Raw genomic sequence first — 27,986 nt, 5'->3', positions numbered from 1 at the left:
AAGATGTAAAAATAAAGATCGCGTTTATTACAATCGTCACTCGATCTGCCCAATAGTTACAATTACATTATTTAAGAAAGTACAATAAGAAACCAAGTTTATTTGATGTTGCCTGACAAGTCGACTGACTTTTATGAATCCTTCGTTCCTCAAGGGAGGTTGCCCTCCCTTGTTCCCCGCAAGCCTCAGTTCCCGGCAGAACCTACACCTCTCCCTTTCTTGTCCACAAGCCTCAGTTCCCGACAGAACCTACTCCTCCACAGTTCCTACAAATAAAAGAAATATGATAGCACAAAGGTCTGTCAGCGGCGAACATATACGTACCCACAAGGGAGGTTGCCCTCCCTTGTTTTCCGCAAGCCTCAGTTCCCGGCAGAACCTACACCTTTCCCTTTCTTGTCCACAAGCCTCAGTTCCCGACAGAACCTACTCCTCCACAGTTCCTACAAATAAAAGAAATATGATAGCACAAAGGTCTGTCAGCGGCGAACATATACGTACCCACAAGGGAGGTTGCCCTCCCTTGTTTTCCGCAAGCCTCAGTTCCCGGCAGAACCTACACCTTTCCCTTTCTTGTCCACAAGCCTCAGTTCCCGACAGAACCTACTCCTCCACAGTTCCTACAAATAAAAGAAATATGATAGCACAAACGTCTGTCAGCGGCGAACATATACGTACCCACAAGGGAGGTTGCCCTCCCTTGTTTTCCGCAAGCCTCAGTTCCCGGCAGAACCTACACCTCTCCCTTTCTTGTCCACAAGCCTCAGTTCCCGACAGAACCTACTCCTCCACAGTTCCTACAAATAAAAGAAATAGCACAAAGGTCTGTCAGCGGCGAACATATACGTACCTCTTTGCACACACTCTCGCTTTCAGTTTTTGAGGAAGATAAAAAACCAAGATGAAACAAAGAACTTTGCAAATGTACAAAAGATGAGCAAGAGCCAGTCGTGCACGACTAGCTCCCTTCAACTATGCACACCCACAGGGACACTCGAGCGGGATGAAAAATAAATGAAAGGTAAAAAGTGATAATGAAAGAAACACTGCAAATGTACAAAGATGAATATGAAGACTAAAGAAAAGAATAAAGGGCAAAACGCGCAGTCGATTCTTTTTTTTCATGAGCCCGATAAACAAAATGACGGAGCTTAGAAATTTTGTTGTCACTACTGCCCTAAGGAGCCAGTGAACTGCAGCAATGTGAAGAAGTGCCTTGATGATAATTATCGTTGTAGTCTGACGACTGTCATGCTAGTGTCTTTTTCTTATGGTGCGTATATGTTTGTTTCACTATGCGGCTCCGCTTGCCGTGCTCCGCTCTGATCCAACAATTGTCGGCGACGGGTCTGTGCGCTTTAATGGAACAAAGAACCGGCGATATAAAAAGAGTATGAAACCTGGGGATCATGATGATTTTTTATATGTGAAGCGTATCCAGCAATACTATTGATACTCGATATGACCTTCTTTTCTTAGCTGACGATCAAGAAACGGCCGCTGCCAATTTCATCAGCGCAATTTATAACGGTTTGACAATCTCTTTTATGAAACGTGGGGATCGTGATGATTTTTATAAGTGAAGCTTACCACCTATTCAAGAAGATGCTTGGACTTTGGAGGACCATGCTGCCATGTCCAGTGACGATAACCCTGTCGCCACTACTAAAGGAGAAAACAACAACAACTATTATACCTCGCCAACAATGCAGCAACAGCATCATCCATAACGTGTCCATCGCAATAACACGAGCCAAATTTAATTTTATACGTAGACAAAGTTTTTCTATGCACTGGTCTTTTGATTTTGTAACAATATTTTTATCGTGTAGAAGCAGGCCCTTCTTTTTTATTATATTTTGGCATACGTCACCGGTTTACATGAATATATATATATATATATACTTGAGCACCTTACATCTGATTTCCTAAAGAAAAGATATCGTGAATATAATACCTTATATACGTTATTTTCCTATGATATAGCCAGTAAAGTGATTTGATAGCATATATAAAAAACAATTGATTCAGTGATAATTGCCCAAGCACAAGTAGGTGTTTCATTTTGCATTGTTATTTCTTTCAGTAATGTTATACTAGATATGATATGCACGTTAAGTTTTTTATCACGCTCTGATTATTCTTGTTCCACACTCCTTGTCAGTCATCCTCGAGCAACGATGTCCAGGCTGTTTCTTTTTCGCAATACTAAATGTACTCGTCGGTATTCATGTGCATGATACATATCCAGAAGCCCGTCAACATCCGAGATGTCCGTACAATGATAAAAAGCCGTCTTACCGGTTGACATAGGGTTGCGGGATGCATGTAGCACTGTACTTCGGCATGCATGAGACTACAGATCGGTCATCGTTTATAAAAGTGAAGCTTTTAAATGTTGCTGTGTTCAAGACGTACAGTAATGGTGTTCTCGTCGAGAGATCCCACGATTGAATCCACGTATACATAAACAAGTATTTTTCGTTTGTTTCCAAATCCAAATACCACAGAGCTGCTAGTGGGACGATCTGTGCTGTATTGATATCACATCCATCTTTGCTAGAGCTTTGAAGGTATCGCCGCGGACATCACATTGGAGCAGCGGCTGCAAGAACAGACGATGTGATTACGGTCATGTAAATAGCATCAAGCTGTGACAAGTATCAATGCTGACTGGGGAACTAATTACTAGGCAGTTGTTTTTTTCTCTTCTGAAACATAATGAAGATATACCATCATGATTATACTTGTTTGCTACTATGTATCATATGCTTAGCTAGCAATTGCTTCTTTCCATGCTTTTTGTTTGTGACTTCGTGTCATCGTGATCCAACCACCCTGGCGCGTAGTTATCAGTCAAAACAAGAGGCTAGTTCCATCGATTATTGACTCGGCAGAAAGGAAAGACATAGTGATGTGGGTCAGGAGAGCGTAGTAGTATGTCGTCATCCTTTTGCAGCATAGCTTCTAGAAGAACAAGCTGGATTTGTTCATGTCTAATGGCAGTTGCACTTACTCGGATGTGAGTGGGTTGTCAGAAATAATTGTGAAGCGAAGAGATTGGTTTTAATCATAATATATCATATTATTTATGAGAGAGAAATAAGCGTGCAGAGAAGCCATTCAAATCGTAGAAGGTTTAGTATCAGTTATCAAATAGAATGTCCCAAGACAATGGGCATAATTTTCTATAAAAATTGCTCAGCAATGCAGTAGCCATTATCATGTGCTCCGAACTGTTAAGAGTAATGGGTTCACTCGAATTGTCATGTATGAACGGCCAGCCCACCAGCCATTTACTTGGTAACTTAAATCCCAATGTACTGACGTTTTGTACTATTTTTCTTTCGAAAAAAGAAGTTTTATTTCGGACGCTCGGTCGTTGAACTGTCATTTAAAGTAGAGATAAAGGAGAGTTGTTGTGATGGAACTAGATAGATTATACACGTATGATATACAAAGTTCTTCAGATACTCTGGTCTTCTGGCTCGAGCCCTTTTCTCATGGTCGCAGTTTTGCACAATTTCCGGCTGTGATATGGTATTCCAGAGAGGTTATGGTCTTCCTTTCTGCTGTTCAATATGTGTTAGCTCTCACCGTCACTGACGGTAATTGTTGGCACGATAGGCGACGCAAGTTGTTGCTGTGATAATGGGGTTTGTTGTTCCTGAGGCACATTGCTATCGCCAGAACGGGTATTATTATCACTCATTGTCGTCGTCGCTGTTGCTCCTCCTTCCAGACATATTTCAAAACGGCCCTTCTTGATGATACAGTTGGATAGCTTGTCTGTGGATTGCATTTGTCTCAACTCGTTGAAGATCTGGGATTGATGATGACCATCTTGCTCATCCTCAAGATGCTGCTGTGATGGTCGGTTCTGCAAAATATTGCTGCTGCTGCTACTGCTGCTGTTGACAGTATTGTTATTGGTGTTGCTGCTGATGATGATGTTGCTGCTACCACTGCCGCTACATATGGTTGTATTGGTCATAGGAGGCATGGCATTAGTAGGATCATGCCAAAACTCTGGGTCCCATATTTTGAGTAGACGATTGGATGAACAACTACTGAAATGGGTCCGTTGTTCGGTGGAAATGGTGAACATGGCAATATCATCCGAATCTTGTTGTTCTTCGTTATTGTCGAGTTGCTGATAAGGCCGGTCGTCATCGTGATTTCTCGAATGGGTGTTACCATAGACACTACTACCGTTATTTACATTATCGTTGTTGTTGTCGTCATCCTCGTCGAGGATTTTGATACCGGTGAACTCTGCAAACTCCTTGGCGGTCAAGTCTTCTGAATTGACCGTAATGTTGGATGATGAGACATGGCGTATATGATGCGACGAAGTAGACCGGCTACGAGGACGTCCACATTGTTGTGTCGTTGTCGTTGGCGTCATCGTCGTGGTGGTAGGGAAAAGGCAACAGCTATGATTGCTACCACTGCTCATGCCGCTACAACCACTGACATTCGTGTCGCGTTTGACCAAAATGCCTGCAGGAGGAGGAAGTATATCTGCTACTGCTGCTTTCTGTCTAGCAGTATCAATAAAGACACTATCATCCTCAAACCATATGGACGATGTTGTGATAACGGGTGGCAGCCGTTGTTGTTGTTGTTGTTGCTGCTGCTGCACGACCAAAGGGGGAGGAGGGGATGGTGTGGCTGGGGGCATGGTTTGTGCATTTTGATCCTGAATTTTACTGTGTTGTTCATGCAATAGGTCCAAACGGGGCTGGGAATGCGATTTTTTGGCACTGTGATAACGAACTTGCTCATATAACGAGTCATTGCTGTAACAGGGTGGGATATCGTTGTTTGTGCGTTGTTGTTGCTGTTGCAAATACTGGAAAAAACTGCTGGCTACTGAGGTTCGACGATTGTCGAAATGGTGAGACCACCGGTTTAGCGGATTGCGGCTTGTTCCTTTAGACGCACGTCGTTGTTGTCGCCTTTGATGATGTTGCAAGGACGATGGCGGTGGCGATGGAGGTATTACATTGACGTCGTTGTCGGATGAGGGTGCTGCAGTAGTAAACGGGCGAAGCTTTGTAAAGACGGCAAGGGTGGACTTGAGTCGCGAGAGCTTGCCTGTGCTGGATTGTGTTTGGGACGTGCTTGCGGAACGATGTCGCTTAAGAGACAGGGATGATATAGGCATAATTTCTTCTGTGTCGTTTGAGAAGCTGTGTGTTGAGGAGGGACTAAGAAGACGTATTATCCTTGCTTTACAAAAAGAGGCGTAGCGTGGAGTGGAGAAGGATGTATTATTACTGCTATGACAACAACGGGTATTTTATCTTCATAAAGAAGTGTACATGCCTTCTTCTCCCAAAAAGAGAAGAGGGAAAAAGAACGGCGTGTTCGAAAGGGTGGAGGGGGTGGGGAAATAAAAGAAAAGTCGTTTGTCAGCTAGTAGGAATATAAGAACAAAAAAAAAGGTTTTTTTATACGCTTAATTTTATATTTTCTCTTCTTTGCACAACAGTCGAATGTCCGGTTCGGCAGGCCACTTTTGTCATACAACGTGTTGCTACCACGCTTTCATTCCGACTTTCTCCTCTTGGCCCTTCTTCCCCAACATCCACACAACGTCGGCCACCACCACGACAGCAACAACAACAATACGTAAACTCTTGGCGTCGTAGCCCCTGTACTTTTCCTTTCCTTCCAGTATGTACCACAAACACTCACGTTCTTTCTCTTCCGGTGGACAGCAGCAGCAAAAGTAGAAGCAGTGTGAGCTTGCACGTTTTACGGGACCTTGCATATGCATATTATTACAGCCATCATATATCACCCTGCTTTTTTCTTTCTCTTATTTTGCAATAGCAGCAGCAGCAGCAGCAGCGTAAGTTTCATACACAATGCAACGGCGGCCTTTAACTAGAAGTAGTAAATAGAAACCTTCTTTGACAATCATTAAAAACCACAGACGATTCGGTACTTGGAATTATAGTTTGTCAACTAGAGATCGTCAACCCGCTTACCAAAGATTTACAGATACAAATAATAGAATAACCTCCTAAAGTGAATCAGTTGTAGCCGATCCCACATGATTCGCTGTATAGCTGCTGCTACACTACTACTACCATCGCCACTAATGTTATTGTTTGTTATTTCTGGTAGTAATGTTGATGACAGTGCTGATGGTGCTGATGGTGCTGATGGTGCAATAGAAAAGGTCCCTGATATTAATCAAGAACTGGCGATGATGGCACCTATACTAACAACAACCGCACGACCGCCTGCTCGGATGATGTGGGGGCGATGATGAAGATCTATCATGTTAGCCCTCCGACACAAAAAAAAAGATTTAGTCTCTCTTGGCGAAAAAAACCAACTTTAATTATTTTCAGCCTTACAGCAACAATAACAACACAAATAGTACTAATGCTGCTAATGACCTGTGAGCAGATGCATGTTTTATAAGCAAGCGGTAGAAAAAGAAGATGTAGGAGAAGGGGTCATGTTACAGTGCAGGAAGTCGTATTTGACCACACAAAAATAAAGATGAGCCGTCGTAATTATGAGAGAAAAAAAGAGCGACACAACAACTTGCAATCGAGTCGCGTCAAGTAAATATAAGCTGCCCGAGTTGATGAGTTTTATGAATCATAATATGTCCGTATACTATACGGGCATTAGTATGTTTGTTTGTAGTACGCAACATCCCATGTTACAAGAAATATAATTTTAGCAATCCTTTTTTCATCCAAGCAGCGATTCACAAATATCGGCAAATATTTTTTTTAATTAATCAAGCATCGTACTGTGAATACAGTATAATCCCTCGACATTATCAATTACAGAAGATGAATATGGGATCTATATGTGGCAACCAGGTAGAAAAGATGCCTGCAAATATACTTATGATTATAATGTTTTGCAAGGCTATGTTACCAAGATCGGCTTGCTATACATAGCATACATTTTTGGTATGACAGCATCATGCACATTGCCTTTACCTTTTTCAAAATGATCTCGCCCATTTTTCATCAAGGTCCATGGCTAAAAAATCCAGTCTGACTAAAATCATGTCAAGCCATGTTGCGCTATGTACCACTGCTTTGTAACTGACCGCTAAGCTCTAACCTTGCCCTTTGATTATTCCAAGTCTTTCGTGACACTGATGTTATACGATCAATAGCTTCTGTTTCATAGATGGCTAAAGTCAAGGTGTATGATTACCAAGACAAATTATTAACTTTATTTTATTGCATTGAAATCATATCTCGCAAGATCATATTTGAATAAATCTAAGAACGAGGAATATCATAGCATATTTACTTTGGTATATATCGTATATTTGATTGGTTTTTTTTTATCTCTGTTAACAGACACTAATTGTTAGAAACTATATCGCTCGTTATGACAGTCATGCAAAAAAAAAGGGATACCCGGCAGCGAAAGTAATTTATCCTTCTTAGGATCTTTTTGATTTGTTTAACGCGAATACTTCGTCTGCTGTTTTTATCAAGGATTTTGGTACCCGAAGTAATTGGTCATGCGCTTGAAACTTTTATCGAAACCAAGCAAGGATCCGAATGCCACCTCCGTTGCTTAATGTAGCAGAGATCTTAACCCATTGCCAAAATACGTGCAGTGTATGATAGGTTACCTTTTTTCTGATAGCGATCGTTAAGAGGAAACGGCGAACGATCACCCGGAAGAATATCTACCAGGCACATTAAGATCGTCCTTTGATTCGCGGCGTTGTTGTTCGGTTAATACGTTTTTTCTTTTGTCGCGTCTGCATATGTGCTAAGGTGTGGTCAGAATCAACTCACTTGGCTGTATTGACAGTGTCAAAGCAACAGCAGAAACGAGGGGGGGACTGAATGGAGGTTCTTTTTCGTGTAGCCTCAGTCCTGGGACCTTCCTCACATACACAGAGAGAGAGCCTCTTTCCTATTACTATTTGCTCCGCAACCATGCAATGTAGAAGGCGGTGTCCGTGTGATACGCTTTTAGTTTTTATTTTTAAGGGGGTGGGGGTAATACGCCAACCACGAAGTGCCCCTCTCTATCCGCTATTTATACTCAAACGTCTCATCATTATTTTTGATTAACGTTGTTCCATAGTTAATATACGGGCATACATGATGCTATATAAGGAGTGCAATATTGCTTGATGGAAAAAAAAGCTCTCTCCCTCCTCTCAATTCGTTTCGGGGCCCATTACTATGGACCTACCCAAAATAGATTGACGCCAGAAATAGCAAATCCTTATTTTGCAAAAGCTTGGAACCGCCTCCGACAAAAAAGGGGCGGGGTGAAAAGTTACTAAATCAGTGCTTCTTATTTTGCATCTGTAAAATACAACTACATACATCTCGCTCCTTGGTGTGTCTGTCATCATCTTGAAAAGTGCCTTCCTATATTGGTCAATGTGTTTCTACATTAAATAAAGCCGGATCGTTGTTCCGCAACGTAAGCTTTCAATATTACGTAAATATCCTCAATTAATACGTCAACCGACCACCGGAGAACAAAGGCCTTTACTGCAAAATTGACACCCGACCCAATAATACCGGTATCATACTCCTCACTTTCCGATGGTCTTCCGGGCGACAAAAGAGCATGCCATCACCTCCGCCTAACGACTCTTTCCTTTCATTAATAGATATGCATCTTGATCTTATTAAGTGCATATTTTTGAAGCCACTTAATATTTCCTAGATATATACAAGTAGCAGCTTAGTTTAGCTCAAAATAAACTACATATACATGAACTAGAGACAGTAATAACTCTATATGGGAAACCGAATGAAGCTAATAGAACATTTTTCAAAGAAGATGGCCAACAGCAGCGTTTTAGAAAAACTAAATGACCGATGATTTAATAAATTTTCTACAGCTGGCTTTTATTCGATTAATAGTTTTTCTTCTCGCGTCTTCCTTTGCCAAAGACCGCCAGGGACACGTAAAGGAGAACATTTTACATAGACGGCTTGCCACCCCTTTAACGATAATCCAGCCTCTACCATCTCATCAAAATTTATTATTAGTAGTAGCAGCAGTAAAGCCCGGCAGATCGAGTCATCGCTGGTCTGAGCAATGTTACTGGCTCAAAAGGCTTAATATAAAACGTGAGAACGTCGCACAAAAGATGGTTAGAAATATTCCCCACAAAACTTTAAAGCGATTATTCGCGTTGTCATGGTAACCACTCGCTCTCCTTGACAACGACAACAGTTTCCTTGGCAACCAAAAATCGTAGTAATGCCGAAAGAAGTGTGCTTTTTCGCGTAAGTTCGGAAGAAGATAAGGACAACCCATGATATGATTACGAGTGGAATGAAAATTTATAGCATGACGACGTGCCACGAACAAAATAATGACGTTTAGCTCACTTGATGCTGAGCCCTTTACTCTGACTCCGCTCATCATTCATCATCGATCGTTCAGGGTCAAGTATGGTAATAAATTGCTGCTGCCGCTTGACTCGCGTGGATAAACTGAATCGTAGCCAGTAGGAATGCTTGGCGGTCAACACTTCCGCCCACAGCGTTTACGACAAATTTTTTTTTTTAAAATTGCTCGGTTCGATCGGCTTCGATGAGGAATTTGAACGATATAGCGAAATTTTTTTCTTTCTGAGCTTTTGACCCGCTCGATGGCTTTCATGACGCTAGAATGAAACAAGTCGGAGAAATCCGGCCATCGAACTCTGATGGAAGATCATCGATGAAGGTACAGAGCGAGTTGGCATGATTTGAAACCTCATCGATTGTTCAGGAAGAAGTGTAAAATGCAGAGAGACCCTGCCCCACTTCGCTTCCCGTTGCTGCTGCTTGATGTTGCTGAACTTCCTACCGCTGGTGTAATCTCATTACTGACAAAAAACGTCATAAGTAGCCGAGAATAGTTAATAGCTCAGTTTCCTGTTGGATTTCTTCTCTCTTGTAATGAAAAAAATGGCGTTGCACACGGCGGTCGACGAAAACAACGTGGTGTAATTCCAGCTCGATGGGTAGTTACACAAATGCGCCTCTCCCCCACCACTCCCCCAACCCGAAAAATGTTATATAAAGGACAGCCAATTTTTCACCATATTTTCCCGTTTTCTTACTCTATAACTCTCCTTCTCTCTCTCCTTTATCTCTTTAACGAGCTGTCTACCAAATCACTATTACGTTGCTTCACCACTTCATCGCAAACACAAACATGCCATTCGTCATTGTCGGAAACTCTGGAAAGAAGATCTCTTTGGAACACGCCAGCCATCCTTGCCCCAAATGCAAAGCCGATGCCTCTGTCCAACTCACACGCTCTGAAAAGCAACTGATTGTCCTCAACAAGCGCATTGCGAACAACATGCGTGTGCGCTATGAATGCTCCAAGTGCAACTGGAAGAACGAGGAGCTGCCTTACGACAACGCCATGCTGACCGAGCTCGAACACTACTTGGCACAGACGCCCGATGAAGAACAGTACACCTACTACTTTTCCTCTTCGCCACCCACCTCGACTTCCATGCGAGTGCCTCCTGTTGTTGCCACAGCTTCCACAGTTGTTTAATAATCTTACCTGCATCATCATCAACCACAACTATTACCACAAGCATTTGTATATATATAATAACCACCGCATACTTTCTCTACTATTACTATATCTGTATATATTAGCACCGTTGATTGAGGTAGACGGCTAGCCCGCCTATTACTCCCCGTCTTTCTTTGGCATTTTTCCCCATCATCACTCTCATTTTAATTTACGTTCAAACACCCATGTTCATAATAGACCGAACAACACCATCTTCTTTTATAAACAACGAGCATCCTTTTCTTTAATATGGAAGCCACCATTAATAATAATAACAGTATCTAATTTTTTCACCATATAAAATAATCCATTTTGTTCAATCTCCTGCTTTGGGCATGGTGATGTGGGAGTAGCACTTTCCATTGGTGTACTGGACTGAGTACATTATAGACTCCGCCTCAAAAGTGTAACCTCGATCAGATAGCACAGGATGTACCATTCACTATCGCGATGTTTAGCCATTCTTACTGAGCTTCAGCGTTGGTGGTCCTTCCTCCAACATCGTCACTACTATACCATTACTCATTGTATAGAGAGAGGACAGTATGAGTGAGTGAAAAAAAAAAACTAGATTGAAACAGGCAGTTTGGCCATGCAGTGTCTTTTTGTGTAGTATTTGGTCTATCAAATTGTGCTGTAGGCGCAGCAGCAGCAGTGCCACGTAAGACCACAAGATACCGAAACGTTTTCTCGTCTACCGCATTATTTTTGGATCTGTAATTCTTGGCAACAAGGCAAGAAGGTTTCCTTTTCACACAGAGACGTACATATTGTACTATATGCATCTATGGTAGAGGTGTGTTACCGTATGACGTTTTTCGCAAGGAGTCATGGGGTCAAGATTAGTGTGTGTGTAACGTTCGTATCTTTTCTTGTTCTCACTGACTCCATATCAGATACGCGCACCGCGGATACGAGAATACAAAGAAAATGTCAGGCGGATTGTGATCTTACGAGTCAAATGAGCTCACTCATGTTCCATTGTGGTAGTCAGCTTCTATGTATATATGATCGTACTAACTCTGGAGGCAACACCACAGATAAGTAGTAGTACAGTACGCAGCAATCTGTATTTTTCTTCCATTCGAGTTTAATTCAGGAACTCCGCCTTACCCCATCTCCCCCAATCTTTTCTGTGTCATCTAATGCACGTCTGCTTTCCGACTCTCTGTCTCTCCGCTTCTTTTAACTCGTCTTTATCAAAGACAGCTGGTGTTCTTGTCGTCGTCGGTTTTCAAAACTTCGGCACTGTTGATGAAGACTGTGATTCTTGCCACGGCACTTGGAATGACAGTCAATAAAGAAAACTGATGATACCTTTCTTTTTGGTGCGACCCCCTCTCTCTTTTTTCCCATAGACAAGTATAAGTATCAATTACTTTTTCGTCAAGAAAAAAAGTTGTTACAAATACGGAGCCTGCGTGCGTGCGATATGTGCGAATGTACTGTCCATGCATATCTATTTGTGTGTGTGAGAGTATGCGATGTTGCTATAGACAAACTAAACGGCAAAGATAACTACACGCACTCTCACACTCACGCACAGTTTGTTTCGGTACTATTGGTGAGACACGCCAGGTTCTTGTTAACAACAGCTGTATTGCCCATCCTTTCATAAGAATTATATGGCGTGGTTACTCTGATCTATCGCGTGTCACATTAGCGTTGATGAAACACGCACAGAACATAAAGAGCAACGTGTCCATGGTTTCGATGCATAACTTTTCTGTTTTATGGTGATAGTCGTAAATAGTCGTCGTTACAATGTATCAATGGTATGTATGTCCGATATATGTTATATTGCAGTAGCATAACATAAGTAATAAAGCCTCGTTTTTGTTGTTAGCTGTTCAAATTGGATAAAGTGAAATACAGGATGCGGGTTACACGAGTATTTGTGTCTCACTGATCGAACTCTAACATTCGATAATTCTGCGTGCTGAAAAGTGGAGAAGGGAGGATGAAGGATGATCACTCTTAAAATGACAACAGATTGATCGAATCAGCCGATGTCGTCTTGTTACGTCTATTTTCTCCACCCCATCAAGATAATGAAAAGGTAAGGTACGTAGTTCTTTTCTCCTTCTTTAATGAAACAACCGAGGGATGACCGTGTTAGCAGCAGCGGCAGGAACGTGGTGATTGGCATATAATAGACATTTTCTCATGTTACTAGACTTCCAAGGTCACTTTTATAAACAGTCTTCTGGTCTGTGTCATCGTCACACAACGTACTTGATTGTTGCTGCTGTTGTCTATTAGGGATTAGTGCAACCCCTCGTTTCATGCAACGAGTGTGGGGAAACCGTAAGGTGAAACCACACGTCTATGCGCATGATTTTGATGAGAATCGCAACATCATATATTAACTATAATCAGATAACGAGTATGTACTACTACTGCCTAATAGTACATATTTTATTACATAGGGCATTTATAAATATCCCAAGGTAGATCTAATGCTGTTAGCTCTCTGTTTATTTACAGTCTACGACACATGTTTCTACACTGATATGAAAGAGAGTTCGCACGTACTACATAGAAATGTCCCATACGTTACTACCCATATCAACTCAAATACTTAGAGAGATGGAGAAAGAGGTATGTTTAGGTAGCTTAACTTACACTGGCTACTTTAAGAATGTTTTGTCAATGTGATACAATATAATGTCGATCCGCGTGATGAGATTGTAATAGAGGGTTTTCTCATTGTCAACTTTTGCTTTCAAAAACTTACTATACAAGCAAGCACGTTATTATACAATGATTCCTTTTACTCGTTGTTGGTGAGGGCATGCGTTGCCGTCGACTTATTATATCCAGAGATAGGGTATTACACTTGATCCAAACATGTTATAATAATCAGTTATGCGACATCACTGGTACGTACGCAGTACCAAATGTAAGATTAATTGTGCTCTACCGCTCGTTTTGCTACGTACTACTCCCTCTACGAAGGGTATTCCTGTATTGAACAAGTATTTTTTGTTTTTAAAAGTGGTCAAAGATGGATAAAAAATCTGCGCGTATGCACACTGCTTCCGTTGGATGTGATAGAAACTCATTTTTTACTACGACAGGTAGTATTTATGCCAACTTGAGTTGATCAGCATTATAGCAATAATGTAGTCAAAGGAGAGCTTTTGTATAGTCAAAATACCTTAAAGAATGCTATATGACACAAAAGTAAGAATCATCGATATCCCATGGCTAAATGATAAAGATCCATGATTTTGGAAGGAAAGAATAGATGAAAACCACTTATAGCAAGTGATCATGACTCTTCCTATGACACCTCGAACTAACTCATCACATAGTAGAAGTTACAACAACACAAAGTACCTGATCAACAATAATAGTACTAAGGAAAGAACAATGATGCTTTGCTAAGCCTGAAGAGATATTACACTAGTGTAGTAGCTCAAAGCGCAAGTACTCGAATATATGATACAATGACAAACATGTATTGTGCTAAATGTTCGATGACACAGTACGTATTCCACTATACACTTGCAACATCAATCGGGTTTCCCTATCTTCTTCTATATGATTTAATGAGGGCTTTATATGTTGATGTTGCCAGCACAAAAAAAGGACGTAATACTGCCTATATACATATAAAGGAATATATAAAAGTATGTTAATATCATAAACACATGTATAATAACATTAAAAAGGCTTTTAATTTCATATCGCTGTTGTCGTCAAGGAGCTGTTCCCTTGCACTAGTAACCATCTGAGTGTTGAATGTTCTAGCATTTGCGCTACCCTATCAAGAACCATCAACAATGTATGCACCACCAGCCATATCATGTGAAAGAAGTGTCAATAAAGTGTCAAAACGAATTCGTGGTTGTTTATAAAAAGGAGAAATTTCGTTGGCTACGAACCTTTGTAAAACTAAGGAGTAAATTCCTCTATCTTTTCCTCATCCATTGACAACAAAATCATTGATCATCATTATTCCATTTGGTATCCACTTTGAAAGTAAAAACGAAATAACAGCAGCAGCATACATAGGAATAGATGAGCAAGCTTTTAAAAAAGCTGATCGGGAAAGGCAAAGGGGGTAGCGACAAGTCTCTTCCATCACCAACATCAACACCATCACCATCGGAGCCATTCATGGCTCCACACGATGTAGCCAAACTTAACCGCCGCAACGACGTCTTAAATAGGCTGAGAAGCATCCCTTTAAGACCCTCTTATCCCACGTTTAGTTCCGTGGCGCACGACTACGTGGAGCACGGTCTTGGTACTATCCAAAACGTCGTCTCCAAGATCGTTGAAGTACACTGGCTCGAATGCAACACTGACTACTGCCATTTCGAGGTTGCAGACGCTGAGACACGATACCGGCTCTCACTGGACGGATGGCTGATGGAGCGGCTCGTGAACGGCAACTGGGAGGACTTTCGGCCGCATAGCGAGATCCCGTCGTCATTATACGTGAGGCTGATTGGTCGTGTCAACTATAACTGGGAACGGTTTGCGATCGACACGCTGTTGAAGACACGTCATGATATACATCGCGAAGTTCTGAGACACGGTGTGAACGACCATCCGGACTTGGAAAGTTTGATCCATGAAGCCCTAGAGGAGCACGTCATCACGCGTAACGGCGAGCAAAAGAATCTGCTAGTAGCTATGGAGCAAAAGTTTGGCATTGATGGATTTGGCGGATTTATGCAACGAGCGCATCACCAGGTGTACGAGTATGCGCGACGCTATTTCATCGATGGTTTCCGAAACAGGCCGCCGGAAACCACTCGCCATCTCCTCAAAGACATCTTCAGAGCTGTTATGGAAGATCATGTCAGTGAGCTGGCCCAGGATATTGAAGTTCATCGTACGGTGATAGAGCAAGCTCTTCTCGAATTGGAATGGTTCAAGCAGGTGGCTGACGGCGAAGGAGAGGAGTAGTATAGAGTGAGTTGGCAACAACACATGCAGTACCATAAAAAAGGTGCTTCCCTTCCCTTCACCACAGTAATCACGGACAAGTACCTCAAATATATCGTGCTCCAATAAATACATACACAGATCTTGCTCTATTATCTTTTCTTTTGTTGCATAAATATACTACAGGATTTCTCTCTATGAATTTTATTTTTCCTGTCCTTCTTGTTGTTGTTGTTGTTGACGCAGTTTTTCAGCTTCTTGTTTCGCTGCATCCTTCTTGATGCGTTCCTCTACACTGATATCCGGCAACCATTCCATGATATCGCCTACGTGCTCATTACCGTCCTTGTCCACGATCACTTTACGAATGCCTTCTCCCTTTTCCTTGACTAAATCTTCCACCGTTGTTGTTTGATCGCGGAACCAGCCCAAGTTATCGGCAATCAAGTGGCGATTCTTACAACCGGGACATTCAATAAGGACCACGCCCTTGGTATATGCCACTTTCGACATGACATGGTGCGATCGTTCTTTGCATACTTCGCAAGTAAAGCCAATCAAGAGTTGGTGTTTGGGATCCACGAGTTCGTCTTGTTGTAATTGTTGCTCTTTGCATAAAGGTTGGAATGTATGAAACAGGCTGCTGTTGCTACTACGTGTCATATTTGTCAGCAGCAGCGCGGCAGCTACGCGTCTTGGCTGGTGCTGTACGGTAATGCATGGTGTGATTGGAGAACGCCACTTGGTAGAAGGCGCTATATGCAAGGATCGCCGTAGACATGGACTGGATCGTAGTGTGCGTAATAGTGCTTGTCTTGGTAGCATTTCTTGTTGGCGGAAACTGGAAGAGATAAATAAAAAATATGCATCAACCAGAACCAGTTCGGTATCCAAATTCCTTACCTGGGGTCGTCTGCTGCTTGAATTTTCCTTCGTTTCTCACATAGACACAGAACCTTTTCCAACACACAATGAACCAGATTAAAGGAGAGCAAGTTATTGATTTAGAGCAGCCACTTATAAAGGTAAGGGAGAAAGTTAGCTTTCTCTTGCAAAAGAGGGAAGAAAAAAACATCAATTGGAAAGGCGGAGGGCAATTGACTGACCCCATCGTTATCATGGTATGGTAGGTGCCTTATGAACAACTGCGCAAATCAGTGAAATACTCCAACAAGTATTTGGAAGTTCAAATGACCAGCATAATGGACAAGATTCAACGTTGCTCCAAATCAGTAGAACGGAACGAGATATCACCAGAAAAGGCGGTTGAGACGATCGACGAACTTACAGAGCAGTTGGAAAATACAAAGCGAAAGGTACTTTTTATTCATGCATGAAAAAGTGGTCTTTCTGGGCTATAGATAAAGAAGACGTCTTATTTATCACACACATACACACACTTTCTCTCTTGTGTGAATTGGCGACATCAAAAACTGTACGTACATAGCTCAAAAAGTATTGGAACGAAGAAACAGCTCATGCTAAACGACTCAAAGCGCGCGTAAACCACTTGGATGAAATTTCCGGGATCACATCGGCCAAAGCACCCGAGTTCCAACGATGGAGTGACACAAGGTTGAACCGAGTGATTGTGGATTATCTTTTGCGAGCAGGATTGACAGAAACCGCAAAACAAGTAGCAGCGGCAAACCATGTTGAGGTAGATGCAATCAAAGCATTGCGCAGCTTTATATGCAACATGAAAGGAAAAGCTAATTCATTTTACGATTCAGGATATGGTGGATGTGCAGCTATTTGCCCAGTCTGAAAAAGTGGAGGAAGCATTACGCAATCATAGCTGTAAAGAGTGCCTTCAGTGGTGCTCAGAGAATCGGTCGTCGCTGAAGAAGCAGGATGTAAGTTTTCAAAGGAGATCCCACCAAGTAAGGGCATAGATGTACCAACTCACGCTTTTCACAGAGCACACTCGAGTTCAACCTGCGGCTACAAGAATACATTGAGCTTGCACGAGCAGGCAAAGGCATGGAAGCCATTGCCTATGCTCAAAAATACTTGTCTCCATGGCAGCCAACAGAATTCAGACGGATTCGACAGGCCATGGCACTGCTCGTGTTCAAGAGTGACACAAAGTGCCAGCCATACAAGGTAATGATAACCGCGACAGAAAAGATGATCGATTAGATGGTGCTAACAGAAGAGTATACAGGATCTCTATGATACCCGCCGATGGTCTGAACTGACGGCACAGTTCCGCGCGGACAATTACAAACTATGCTCGCTCACATCGCATCCACTTTTGTCAATCACTTTACAAGCAGGGCTCTCGGCTCTCAAGACGCCACAATGTTATCAGCCCGAGAACCGAAACGTGCATTGTCCAGTGTGCGACTCGGATACACTAGGGAAATTAGCAGAGGGACTGCCGTTGAGCCACCACGTCAACTCTACGGTGGTGTGTCGGATTAGCGGTAAGATCATGAACGAGGATAATCCTCCGATGATGTTACCCAATGGCCGCGTGTACAGCTATGAGGTAAGACCGGGTGTGTGCGATCAGCAGTGTGTCTGTGTTCTTACACTGCATACCTCTTTGTCTGAAAACAGGCGATGCATGATATGGCTACTAAGCAGGATGGCAAGGTGACTTGCCCGAGGACAGGCGATGTGTTCAAGTTCGAAGAGCTCAAAAAGGTGTTTGTCTCGTAACAATAAAAGGCAACCAACCCCAAACGATGTGTCGATGTCCATATTGGGAGAACCGGCCAGCAAAGAGAGAGAAAGCGAGAGGAGTGGGAAAGAATGGGGAGATGATGGGACCATGAAAATTGTCTCACAATTAGGCCGAGGTGTGGCGTACACACACTAATCGTAGCAAAGCAAGCATTTCTTTTTTCCACCAACCAACCTTTTCTTATTCTTACGACTTGCACTAGCACTCCACTATCCCTCTCTCTTCCCTTTGCGAATTTTGTTTTTTTAAACCACCGGCATGGCTCCCATAATATTAAAAATTAAAGGCAACAGCAAATCCCCCAATCCATTTGCACAACTTGATTCCGAGGATGAATTGTCACAAACCTGGCGAGTTTGTACAAAAGTCAAAGACTCGCTCGAGAACGGCAGTCGTTATGAAAACCTTGCTTGGCGATTATGGTTTATGCACAATGTTAACGCTCAGTTCAAAAAGTTAACGCCGAACAACAGTACTACCACTCGTACTAACCTCGACAAAGAAAAGTCTTCCTCGGAAGAACTGTTGCTGCAATCACAACAGTTACAGCAACAACAACAACAGCTACGGCCACAAACTCAACCCAGCAGTTACAAATCGACCCAACGAAGAAAAACGAATAAGGATACTTCTACACAAAGACAGCGCCGACAACAACACCAACAGCAACAACAACAGCAGCAGCAGCAGCAGCAACCGCATCTCCAATACGAACAGTCGCTGCCGCAACAGCAGCATATTGTGGCGCAACAAGTCGCATCGTCAAACACGTTACCAGAGCCGCCTGCTGCTCCATCCATACAACAACCGGAGCCACATCAGCAACAACAGCAGATGGTGCCGCCACCAGTGGCGCCGCATGCACACGCATCGACCTCCTCGTCAGCCGCTATGCTTCCACAACAAACACAGACGCAACCACTCGTAGATGACCCGTACTATCAGGACTTTGTATTGCCGCGATTTAGCTCGGACCAGGACATTAATCAAACCATCTCGCTTCAGGACAGTGATATATTCGGTGATATGCTGATGCAACTAGACAGCAATGACTGGATGAACGCCATGCTTCCGACAGATGATCGATCGTCTACTGCTGCCACCGCTACTGCGCACATGTACAGTGACAACAGTAGTACTAGCAACAATAACCCTGAACTTTGGTTTACGAATGATGCGATGATGATGCAGCCACAGCCTCAACAACCTTCCGCACAGCAGCACCAAGAAAATGACGATATTAAAGACGCGTTATACATTTCGGATGAATGCATCGCACCCATACCACATCAAACATTGTACAACAAGATCCTTTCTATCGTACCGCAGGATAAACTCGTGAGCACTGTAAACCGAGTCATGGAACAGACACCGCAGCAGCAACAACAACAATACCAACAACAAGCGTTTACACCTTCTGCTCAGCAGCAGCAACAACAACAACAACAGGAAGACCAGCAAAGACCAGTCATGGCCACGCCATCCGAAGGCAAACAAGCGGTTTGCAGTAATTGTGAGACAACGAACACTCCATTATGGAGAAGATCTGCAAACGATGAATTGCTATGTAACGCTTGTGGATTGTAGTACGTATACCGCACAAAAGACACGCGAGGGACCTAGAAAACTAAACCATGTTTTCATTGTAGTGCAAAATTACACAAGGCACCTCGACCACGGTACTTTGAAAACTCTCCACAGGCAGGACAAGATGAAGGAACGAGGATTGTTTGCTCGAATTGTGCAACAACAACTACACCACTTTGGCGTCGTGATGAGCAGGGCAGTCCCCTTTGCAACGCTTGCGGTCTATAGTAAGTACTCTTTCTTCGCTGGAATAATTAAGAGAGGGCTTAAGACAAAGGAAAAACTAGGAGTGTAGCATGGTTTTTGGTTAAACACTTTATGTACTGTTATAGTCTGAAATTACATCATTCCAAACGACCGCTTTCCATGAAGACAGATGTGATCAAGAAGCGGCAGCGGACAGGAGACGCAAGCGTACCAAAAGGAATCCGAATGGTCAACCACCAGTTCAATCAATCATCATCCACTTCTACTATTACCTCCACCACATCTTCTCCCTCTTCTTCTCCTCCTTCACAGCCACTACTACTACTACAACAACAAGGAATTGTACCCCATAGTGACAACAACAGCCATCACGATGACAGTAACAACCCTACTATCACCGGTCCCGCCTTTCATAACTATACCTTCCAAATCCCTTCAACACCACAACAATAGAAGAATTTGCATATCTTATATATAAACATTCTACATGACGTAAACTCTCCGAAACGTTTTTTTTTCAATTATGTTAAGATCGCTTCTACTTGCTGCTTACCTAATCCGTGATTACATGTGGCCTGATGACAACGTTAAATAATGATCTTATGACATACCATGTTTTTTTTGCGTTACCAGCAATGATGTAGGTACGCATACGCTTTTTGCTGGTTTGGCAGGACTTTGAACCTATCGTTCTATACATGTCCGTCATTATTGATCTATTAGCAGCTATATCTGCTGCATAGTTTGGATTGACCGCGGCGGGTGACGTGTCATAGAATATCGTGCTTCGCTATATGCATATTCAATCTGTTCACCAAACTATAAATTACCCATGGGCCTGGATAGTGGAGACGGCTACGAAGAATAGCAGAAAATAAATTCCAGTGTATAACACATCAATCTATTGTGGAAGTGGATAACTGCATGATGCGTTTTGGCACATTGATGAAAAATTAATTACAGTACTCGTTGACATTTTTTAATACTATGAATGCTGTATGATGTCTTGCCAACCAACGTAAATCCAGTCAAGCACCATCACGGCATAGCCTACTATAATATATCTGAGACACTGTTGTAGGCATTCTGCTCTCTTTTGCATAGATTCTAAAAGGGACATGTGAGCATGTTATAATGCTGTTTAACAAAAAAATACATAAAAAGAGTACAGTACATGAGTGCAACTAAAAGACTTATTGTATGATTGATATATGTAGAAGGGTCAAAGTGATACAGAGTATGTCCAGAAAACGCCGTCTCCAAGATAATAAAGAAGGCATGTCACCTTATCACATCTTTTACACGGCGCTAAAAAAGAGAAAGTGATACAGGAAAAGGGGCTGAAAGAGCATTGAAGTACATACGAGGATTAAAAGAAAATCTGTAAAATCTATTACGCAGCTGATTTTTGATTACGACTTTCCTCAGCAGCTCTCGCAATGATACTCTCGATCTCCATGCTTCGTTGGGTGTTCTTGGATCGCTTTTGTTCCTCGTTGTACAGGTGTCTAAACAACAAGGTGCTGGCCACTGTCAAGGCTCCGAGGGAAATGGTCACAGTAAACATGTAGATGTTGGAGTAGTACATGATGTCGTCCACCTCGTCAACAGTATAGATAAGAAGTACACGCACGAAAAACTCGCTCGATAATCCGATACCCCAAATCCCAGTCAATCCACCTAAATAAAAGCAGTAGAAACATTATTTGTATATAAGAAGCTTATTACTATATCATCTTCGATAGTATACTGGTTTTTTAGAGTATCCTTACGGAAAAATGTTCGGAATGATAGCCAGTTTGACCAAAACCAATCCCAATGCAAACGCACAGTTTCTGATGGCAGCATGACTGTGCTGGAAATAGCGATCTGTCGAGCGACATAGAACATGAAAGGGCGGAGAACAGAGTGGCGCCACCGGAGCGGAAACAGGGTCACCAGCAGCATGAGTGCCATGGCCGAAGTCATGGCGCTTTCTCGCAAAAGATATAGCTTTGGGTCGGATTCTAACAGGGCCAGCAATACCGAAGCAACGAAACCAAGCAACATCAGCAGACCCATCATATCCACCTTGTGGTCCCGAATGCCTTTTATGACGACGACAAGTGCAGGAGGAATACCGGCTACCACGAGCGAAATTATCGGCGACGTGAACGTGCGCAGAGCATAGTACAATGCAATAGGCAGTACTAACTCAAACATCAAGTGTAAAGTCATGTCGAGAAAAGCTTGAAGGATTGAGCGCCGGCTTGGTACTGAAGTTTGCATAAATGTAGGTACGCGTTGGACAGAGTTGTATCGTGGACTGCTTGCACCAGCACTACTGCTAGCAGCAGCACTTTCATGCGTGGCTACAGTACTGGAAGTGCCTGATAAAAGTGGTGTAGTCGATGAAGGCGAACTGGGTCTGGGTAGTTTGTCAGCCATGACACCACAGAAAGAGACAGAGAAAGGAACAGGTAGTGGAGGAAAAGAGGAAGGAAAGCGTGAGCAAAAAGAAAAAAGAGAGGTATGCAAAATAGAACTGCCGTATCACGCCAGCTGCCCTGTTTTTTTTGTTCTCCTGACAATTGTTTCAAAATCAGATAGAATCGACGTAGTACAAGTGTCGCTGAACAAGTTTAACCACATACTCAAGGTCGGAAGAAGTGTATATACACTATTAAAGCATCTTCAAAGTCGCGATAAGTCTTTCATAGTGTTATGTATTATGAACATCATCAAAAATTCTGTGCCGACTTTGAATAAGATTTGTATCCATAATATATATTTTATGTCAAATCCGTTACTAATGCGCGATATGGATTTGTCGCTGTATAAATGATAATGTAAATGTCTGCTTATCAATAAAACACGCATGGAAGTTTCTTATTATATGTTAAAAGTTCGTAGATTCTAGCAGAGTTAATATTCGAGGCACAATGTATGTAAAATGTTAGAAGTAAGAGGAGAGTGGGCAAAAAATTCTATAAGCAAGAAGATGACAATCCTATGATATCGTGCAATAATCATAGTTTACTGCTCCCGCCGCTTTAATCGATGTGGTAGCTGTCTATTTCACATGGTAATAGGAGTGGCTTTCTTGTACATAATAAAGTCACGGACGTCAGCCTTGCGTAATGACCACCAGAATGAGGTAATAGGTCCACTCCAGAGGCCTGCTACCTGATTTTAGAAAAGCGAAACAAAAAGGCGCAGAAACATCAGATTGATTGTGTATGATTGGAAAACACTGCTTTCTGTGTTTTGTATTATTGAAAAAAGAGACGATTGAAAAATACCTCTCCAGTATAAGTCATGTACCACGAGCGACAGCCTAATGGAAACATTCAAGTTTTCTTATAGGGTTAACTTGCCAGATTTACATGTAAATTATGATGTCCAACAAGGTACCTCCTTTCCATACAGTGCCGTCAAAACTCTTTTGCAACTTGTTGTCAAAAGCTTCCTGTGCTGATATTTTGGGCTCGATAGCTGCTAGGTCTTTCCGAACCACATGCTTCAAGCATTTGATGGCAAAGTCGATTTGACTAAATAAATCATCCGCTTTCGTATTTAGCACAATGAAATACTGTACATTTTTTCTTACACCGGTTCGTTTAATCGACAAAAAAACAACAACTTACATTTCGATCATCTGTTAAAAGGGATCACATATCGAATAAGATAAGAGGAGGCTTCGGTTAAAAATTGCAGATTGTAAAGAAAGCTTGAGCTTAGCTTGGGCACATACCGTAACTACCGAGTTATGCCCTAATCCAGTAGATGGACCTAGTAACATGAAAAAGTTGGGATATCCGTGGATAGTAACAGTCTACAAATAATAATAATATCATAATGAGGAAGGAAATCACTGAGTGAGTTTATGGTTGTTTTTCTTTAACGAACCTTATATGTTTTTGGGAATTCCTTTGACCATTTTTCATTCAGAATAGTTCCATTTCTGCCGATAACTTAGATCATTAAGCACCAGAAGTGAGTATATGTTAAACATGCTGAATCCATATATGACTGCGCATAAAGATAGTAGTGGTACTTACTCTGAAGGTTTCCTGAAACGCCTTGAATGTTGAATCCGGTGGCAAGCACCAGTATGTCAACCTCAGTTTCGTTTTCATCATTATCAATCAATGTACGGCCCTTGATATTCTTAATACCAGATCGGTTCACAGTGACGTTAGGTTTGGCAAGCGATTCAAGATAAACCTCTGATTTTGCGATACGCTTGCATCCAGGTGGATAGTCTAACGTGAATTTGTGTATAAACATAACGTGAGTCTTCTACTGTGTGTTGCTTATTGAAGTAAGTGCTGCTATAATTCTATTCAATATGGTTATGGTAGCTTCTTATAAGGTCTTACCAGGTGTCAAGACAGGAACAAGGTCAGGCCGTCCTGCGCGAGTGAGACGCCAAGCTACTAGTTTTGCAAAAACTCGGTGGACGAAACGGCCAAAGAAGCTGTTGTAGTAGCCAAAATAGACATAGTACATTTCATGCTAATGGTATTTTCCCCCGCCATAAAAAAGTGTTGTGCACATTTTGGTCAGTACCCCGTGTGATGTTACACTCAATGTGCCTTTTTTTACTATAAAGGTAAATGGGGAAGCTTTACCTGAAGGAACAACAAAAAGCGGTAAATCTTTCGTAAGAATGGTAACCAGCGAAAGACGATTCTGACAATCCGAGAATATGTAAATTGATCTATTTCAATAATGGTAAGAATCGTTTTCAATTCGATGGCTATTATGCTGTGTCGCTGGTGCTTATCGTATATACCTCTTGGTGTCACCCAAGCTGGCGTTCGCTGGTAACTGTGGATATGCGATGCAATCTTTTGCAGTTCTGGAATGACTTGAATAGCCCTGCGTGCGTCGCGTAGACAGCTGTTGTTAGATCCAACACCATCGTCATCCTCAAGACAGCTTGTGGCACTTCACTTACGTTGCGCCACATCCAATGACGGCAATACGCTTATTATTATAGTCGACACTCTTATCCCAGTGTGTGGTATGCACAATGGTGCCTTGAAATCCTTTAAATTCATCCGGAATATTCGGAATGCGCAACGGACCTAACCCCGCGAAGCTATGGTACAATAAATTTTATCTCTTCCTTACTCTCAACATATACCTTTTCTTGAATGCCAACTTACACAATATCATAATAGCCAGATCCCTTTTGCTCACGATCTATTATGCTTTGCCATTGCAAGCACCATTGTTGCCGATGTTCAATCCATTCCGCACGAGTAATTTCCGTATGAAATCGCGTTCGCTCATACAAGTGGTACTTTTTCGCCACGCCTTGAAGATATGCATGGATTTCACTTTGGCTGCTGTAATGCTTGGTCCATGCTATGCATATATTACATGAGTTTTACCCCCCTCTATTATGTCTTGAATAGCCCGATATTGATGAAACCTACTATGATTCAGGTCGAAACTGAGCGAGTATAGGTGCGACGGAATATCACATTCGGCACCGGGATACTGCAAAGAAATGGTTAACAATAGACGCAAAACCTTTTATCGTTGCTGGGTCATTTTGTGCATGGCTAATATACTACCGTATTCGCTTTCCAAGTACCACCGACATCATCTGACATTTCAAAGATCTGTGCCTGGATACCAAGCTCTTTTTCGAGCTTGATGGCAGCACCGATACCGCTGAAACTGTATAATGCATGATCAATATTCACGATGAGAAGATATAAGTTGTGAGTTAACGAGAAAATATGTTTATATCTCTTTTTATTACCCAGTGCCAATGACAGCGGCAGTCCGAGTATTGCCGTTTCTAGGAGCCATGAGTTTTGTAGAGCAAGAAAAAAGAAGCAACAGAAAGAGACAGGTTCTAAAAACAATTCGATCTTAACCGTTGTACTTAACAGGTCGGAAGTACAAAAGTGTAGTAATCTTGAAATGGCTTCAAATGGCAAGCGCTACTTTGTGTAAACACGCACAGCTGGCTATAGTCATTCGAAATAAAAAACCATTTGTCATCCCTTGCGTTTTTTATTGAAAGCAAAGATAACCAGAGCTCACGGCTGCTCATCGATTGGTGTATGCACTTGTTTAAATGGCAAAAAATGCTCACCGACGATAGCTTAGCAGAGGGTTAATCGATAAAAACGCTGAAGAGTGATGTATAGCCTAACCTCCTTTTCTTTTTATCTGATTATCCTCTCACATATAGTCTTGGGACATATTTGTTTATTTTCTATTACTATCCGAGTATCAAAAAATGTAAATACAGCTTACGCAGGACATTTGAGCCACAAACAGCATTTTTCCCCAAAACTGGCAAGGTGACCACATAAATTGAACATATACATGTAACAACATTGGTTACAGAAAAGTGGTACATATCATCAATATAATCATGGAACCTACTAATATTACCCTAGGTACTAAACTGCTGCTACTAGTTTAAGAAATACGGATTGACTGATATATTTTCAGGTCTTTTGACGAAATGAAGTTCCGGTGCCACACCTATCAGCAATCCAAAGCGCCAGACAACCAGAAGCGACGACTGTACAGAACAGCTTGACCTCGCGAAACAACATCTAGTCTACTTTGATACAGCAGAGTTCAGCAAGCAAAGATTCAAATCGTGCCTCGTCAATGTCCAGTAGCCAAACTATCAAGGGACTATTGTCAAGACGATGTGACTCGTGGTTTCGACGACATACTTGGTGGCATGCTCAAACGTGTAGACGTGCATACCACGGCATATCTTGCAGTAAAGACATGCATACGGCCACAGCCGTTATAAGAGAGTCAGAATATATAACAGCAATGCGACGAGGCTGTGCAACCTATAACTTGAGCAACCTTTTAACAGAGGGCTGCTTTTGTTTGTCTTTGACATCGCCTTGGACACCTTTTTAACAGAGCGCTGCCGTCATATGCCTATGAAATACCTTATTTTACCTGCTGCCATTTATCTACTACTGTAGCTATATATGCTTGGCAACAGAACGGAGTGTACTTTTGGTAGCCTTTTCATCATTTTGAATAGATGGGACTTGCGAAACATCTTCTAATCTTCTTCTTTAATATGTCCTTTTTATTAAAACAACATCATTGAAGCGTGGCCTTTTCAATGCTACATATGATACTGCTTTGTTGGACTATTTACATGTATGTTGTGCTACCATGCAAAGACACAAACTGTCGTTTGCTGCCGCTTGTAGGCTTTCGGACACCTAAAACGACCTTTTTTTCTTTTGAAGGTTTTGTAGGTGACCGTGAGTTATATGCCTATACGTAACAGATAAAGAAAGAGATATAGACAAGAAGTCAAGGGAGTAATAATCGGAGACAATTCAGAGGCAAAATCAATGAATCATGAAGCCCAAGAGCGTGTGAGAGGGCGACGAAGCGGATGGTTGGAACATGTGCTGGTGTATTTTGGATGCTTGGGGGATGTTAAGTGTTGTTGTTTTATACTGTGATGTAAAATATGTACGCAGAGTAATTAGGAAATGGATATCGCGTAAAACGACACTCTAACTCTTTAAGGTCTCAAAAAGGCCCAAACGGTAATCTGAGATTTGAAATGAATCTTGGTAGCTAGATACCTCAGCTACTACGTAGGACTGTGCTCCTCCTCACTCGCGTTCCCAAACACCCCCTCATCCGGATCGTCTTCTTCCTGTACAATTGCAACGCCTGAAACTGCTGTATTCTAATTTTTCTTTGCCGAAGCAGTTGAATGATAGGTCTGTCCCCAGAATGCTTTGGCAGAAAAGCTTCGGTGCCCGTCTGCTTGCTTGCTTTTGCTAAACCAAAGTAAAGCTACTTATGATAAGATTCTTCATTAAAAATACCATTGCTATGTATGAATATTTCGCTTTTATATAACTGCCATTGTAAAGCTCAGTGCTATCTTTTCCTTTGTTAAATTTCAGTGCTATTGTGGCCAAAAATCTTTCAATCAAAAAGCAAGCTCGGATGTAATGCGCTATGATAAGGTTCTGCATACAGCTGTTGAGGTGCATTTCAAAGCGCAAATACCTTTACCCCATTTTGGACG

General features: G+C 42.1%; 12 protein-coding genes across 12 annotated transcripts; 6 read left to right on the top strand and 6 right to left on the bottom strand.

Annotated features, from left to right (window-relative positions):
• Positions 1–12: 12 nt before the first annotated feature.
• Positions 13–1,268, bottom strand: BDB00DRAFT_591387 (uncharacterized protein). Its single transcript, XM_053117965.1, has 5 exons — positions 983–1,268; positions 898–958; positions 738–797; positions 384–443; positions 13–266 (listed from the first exon to the last, which is right to left on the bottom strand). The coding sequence occupies exons 1-5, from the start codon at positions 1,123–1,125 to the stop codon at positions 186–188; spliced, it is 405 nt and encodes a 134-aa protein (XP_052984043.1). The 5' UTR covers positions 1,126–1,268; the 3' UTR covers positions 13–185.
• Positions 1,269–2,600: 1,332 nt separating this feature from the next.
• Positions 2,601–3,119, top strand: BDB00DRAFT_804006 (uncharacterized protein). Its single transcript, XM_053122078.1, has one exon. The coding sequence runs from the start codon at positions 2,722–2,724 to the stop codon at positions 2,887–2,889; it is 168 nt and encodes a 55-aa protein (XP_052984042.1). The 5' UTR covers positions 2,601–2,721; the 3' UTR covers positions 2,890–3,119.
• Positions 3,120–3,199: 80 nt separating this feature from the next.
• Positions 3,200–5,423, bottom strand: BDB00DRAFT_804005 (uncharacterized protein). The gene has a single exon (XM_053122077.1). It carries the CDS (start codon positions 5,168–5,170, stop codon positions 3,587–3,589), a length of 1,584 nt encoding a protein of 527 aa, XP_052984041.1. The 5' UTR covers positions 5,171–5,423; the 3' UTR covers positions 3,200–3,586.
• Positions 5,424–5,811: 388 nt separating this feature from the next.
• Positions 5,812–6,527, top strand: BDB00DRAFT_804003 (uncharacterized protein). Its single transcript, XM_053122076.1, has one exon. It carries the CDS (start codon positions 6,065–6,067, stop codon positions 6,281–6,283), a length of 219 nt encoding a protein of 72 aa, XP_052984040.1. The 5' UTR covers positions 5,812–6,064; the 3' UTR covers positions 6,284–6,527.
• Positions 6,528–10,185: 3,658 nt separating this feature from the next.
• Positions 10,186–10,443, top strand: BDB00DRAFT_745644 (uncharacterized protein; the record flags this gene model as incomplete). The annotated part of the gene is made up of 1 exon (XM_053118533.1): positions 10,186–10,443. A coding segment is annotated over one exon (258 nt), but the record flags the coding sequence as incomplete, so codon positions are not given.
• Positions 10,444–11,926: 1,483 nt separating this feature from the next.
• Positions 11,927–12,385, top strand: BDB00DRAFT_803998 (uncharacterized protein). The gene has a single exon (XM_053122075.1). It carries the CDS (start codon positions 11,990–11,992, stop codon positions 12,173–12,175), a length of 186 nt encoding a protein of 61 aa, XP_052984038.1. The 5' UTR covers positions 11,927–11,989; the 3' UTR covers positions 12,176–12,385.
• Positions 12,386–14,749: 2,364 nt separating this feature from the next.
• On the bottom strand, positions 14,750–15,459 carry BDB00DRAFT_803997 (uncharacterized protein). The gene has a single exon (XM_053122074.1). It carries the CDS (start codon positions 15,403–15,405, stop codon positions 15,196–15,198), a length of 210 nt encoding a protein of 69 aa, XP_052984037.1. The 5' UTR covers positions 15,406–15,459; the 3' UTR covers positions 14,750–15,195.
• Positions 15,460–15,699: 240 nt separating this feature from the next.
• On the bottom strand, positions 15,700–16,038 carry BDB00DRAFT_743310 (DNL zinc finger-domain-containing protein; the record flags this gene model as incomplete). The annotated part of the gene is made up of 1 exon (XM_053118494.1): positions 15,700–16,038. A coding segment is annotated over one exon (339 nt), but the record flags the coding sequence as incomplete, so codon positions are not given.
• On the top strand, positions 15,956–18,268 carry BDB00DRAFT_591036 (CTLH/CRA C-terminal to lish motif domain-containing protein). The gene is made up of 7 exons (XM_053117964.1): positions 15,956–16,484; positions 16,590–16,775; positions 16,907–17,119; positions 17,193–17,315; positions 17,380–17,565; positions 17,627–17,953; positions 18,025–18,268. Exons 1-7 carry the CDS (start codon positions 16,431–16,433, stop codon positions 18,124–18,126), a joined length of 1,191 nt encoding a protein of 396 aa, XP_052984035.1. The 5' UTR covers positions 15,956–16,430; the 3' UTR covers positions 18,127–18,268.
• Positions 18,269–19,654: 1,386 nt separating this feature from the next.
• Positions 19,655–20,137, top strand: BDB00DRAFT_727660 (uncharacterized protein; the record flags this gene model as incomplete). Its single annotated transcript, XM_053118266.1, has 3 exons — positions 19,655–19,737; positions 19,801–19,965; positions 20,071–20,137. Coding segments are annotated over 3 exons (315 nt in total), but the record flags the coding sequence as incomplete, so codon positions are not given.
• A 1,201-nt stretch (positions 20,138–21,338) lies between these two features.
• BDB00DRAFT_756094 (uncharacterized protein) lies at positions 21,339–22,213 on the bottom strand (the record flags this gene model as incomplete). The annotated part of the gene is made up of 2 exons (XM_053118880.1): positions 21,339–21,625; positions 21,718–22,213. 2 exons carry the CDS (start codon positions 22,211–22,213, stop codon positions 21,339–21,341), a joined length of 783 nt encoding a protein of 260 aa, XP_052984033.1.
• A 501-nt stretch (positions 22,214–22,714) lies between these two features.
• On the bottom strand, positions 22,715–25,794 carry BDB00DRAFT_803984 (putative flavin-containing monooxygenase). Its single transcript, XM_053122073.1, has 15 exons — positions 25,704–25,794; positions 25,513–25,618; positions 25,372–25,435; positions 25,099–25,300; positions 24,888–25,031; positions 24,723–24,808; positions 24,559–24,647; positions 24,307–24,442; positions 23,986–24,189; positions 23,834–23,898; positions 23,679–23,759; positions 23,572–23,582; positions 23,339–23,475; positions 23,227–23,261; positions 22,715–23,110 (listed from the first exon to the last, which is right to left on the bottom strand). The coding sequence occupies exons 1-15, from the start codon at positions 25,751–25,753 to the stop codon at positions 23,003–23,005; spliced, it is 1,518 nt and encodes a 505-aa protein (XP_052984032.1). The 5' UTR covers positions 25,754–25,794; the 3' UTR covers positions 22,715–23,002.
• Positions 25,795–27,986: the final 2,192 nt, after the last annotated feature.

The sequence above is a fragment of the Zychaea mexicana genome, assembly GCF_025766255.1.
Source record: "Zychaea mexicana strain RSA 1403 chromosome Unknown BDB00scaffold_8, whole genome shotgun sequence".
NCBI classification, from domain to species: domain Eukaryota; kingdom Fungi; phylum Mucoromycota; class Mucoromycetes; order Mucorales; family Lichtheimiaceae; genus Zychaea; species Zychaea mexicana.
The sequence above is the reverse complement of the archived record's forward strand: the minus strand, read 5'-3'. Positions and strand labels throughout refer to the sequence as shown.

Bases quoted from the DNA above. Each gene is read 5' to 3' on its own strand.
- BDB00DRAFT_591387 (XM_053117965.1), bottom strand. From the start codon at position 1,125: ATGAAAAAAAAGAATCGACTGCGCGTTTTGCCCTTTATTCTTTTCTTT. The intron at 959-982 runs GTGTGCATAGTT...GAAGGGAGCTAG, and splicing joins CCGCTCGAGTGTCCCTGTGG to TCGTGCACGACTGGCTCTTG. The intron at 798-897 runs GTTTTTTATCTT...TTTTATTTGTAG, and splicing joins AAGTTCTTTGTTTCATCTTG to GAACTGTGGAGGAGTAGGTT.
- BDB00DRAFT_804005 (XM_053122077.1), bottom strand. From the start codon at position 5,170: ATGCCTATATCATCCCTGTCTCTTAAGCGACATCGTTCCGCAAGCACG.
- BDB00DRAFT_591036 (XM_053117964.1), top strand. From the start codon at position 16,431: ATGAACCAGATTAAAGGAGAGCAAGTTATTGATTTAGAGCAGCCACTT. The intron at 17,120-17,192 runs GTAGATGCAATC...TTTACGATTCAG, and splicing joins CAGCGGCAAACCATGTTGAG to GATATGGTGGATGTGCAGCT. The intron at 17,954-18,024 runs GTAAGACCGGGT...GTCTGAAAACAG, and splicing joins GCCGCGTGTACAGCTATGAG to GCGATGCATGATATGGCTAC.
- BDB00DRAFT_804003 (XM_053122076.1), top strand. From the start codon at position 6,065: ATGATTCGCTGTATAGCTGCTGCTACACTACTACTACCATCGCCACTA.
- BDB00DRAFT_803984 (XM_053122073.1), bottom strand. From the start codon at position 25,753: ATGGCTCCTAGAAACGGCAATACTCGGACTGCCGCTGTCATTGGCACT. The intron at 25,301-25,371 runs GTAGGTTTCATC...ATATATGCATAG, and splicing joins CAGTTTCGACCTGAATCATA to CATGGACCAAGCATTACAGC. The intron at 23,111-23,226 runs GTATTTTTCAAT...TTCTAAAATCAG, and splicing joins ACATGACTTATACTGGAGAG to GTAGCAGGCCTCTGGAGTGG.
- BDB00DRAFT_803997 (XM_053122074.1), bottom strand. From the start codon at position 15,405: ATGAACTTCAATATCCTGGGCCAGCTCACTGACATGATCTTCCATAAC.
- BDB00DRAFT_804006 (XM_053122078.1), top strand. From the start codon at position 2,722: ATGAAGATATACCATCATGATTATACTTGTTTGCTACTATGTATCATA.
- BDB00DRAFT_803998 (XM_053122075.1), top strand. From the start codon at position 11,990: ATGTGCGAATGTACTGTCCATGCATATCTATTTGTGTGTGTGAGAGTA.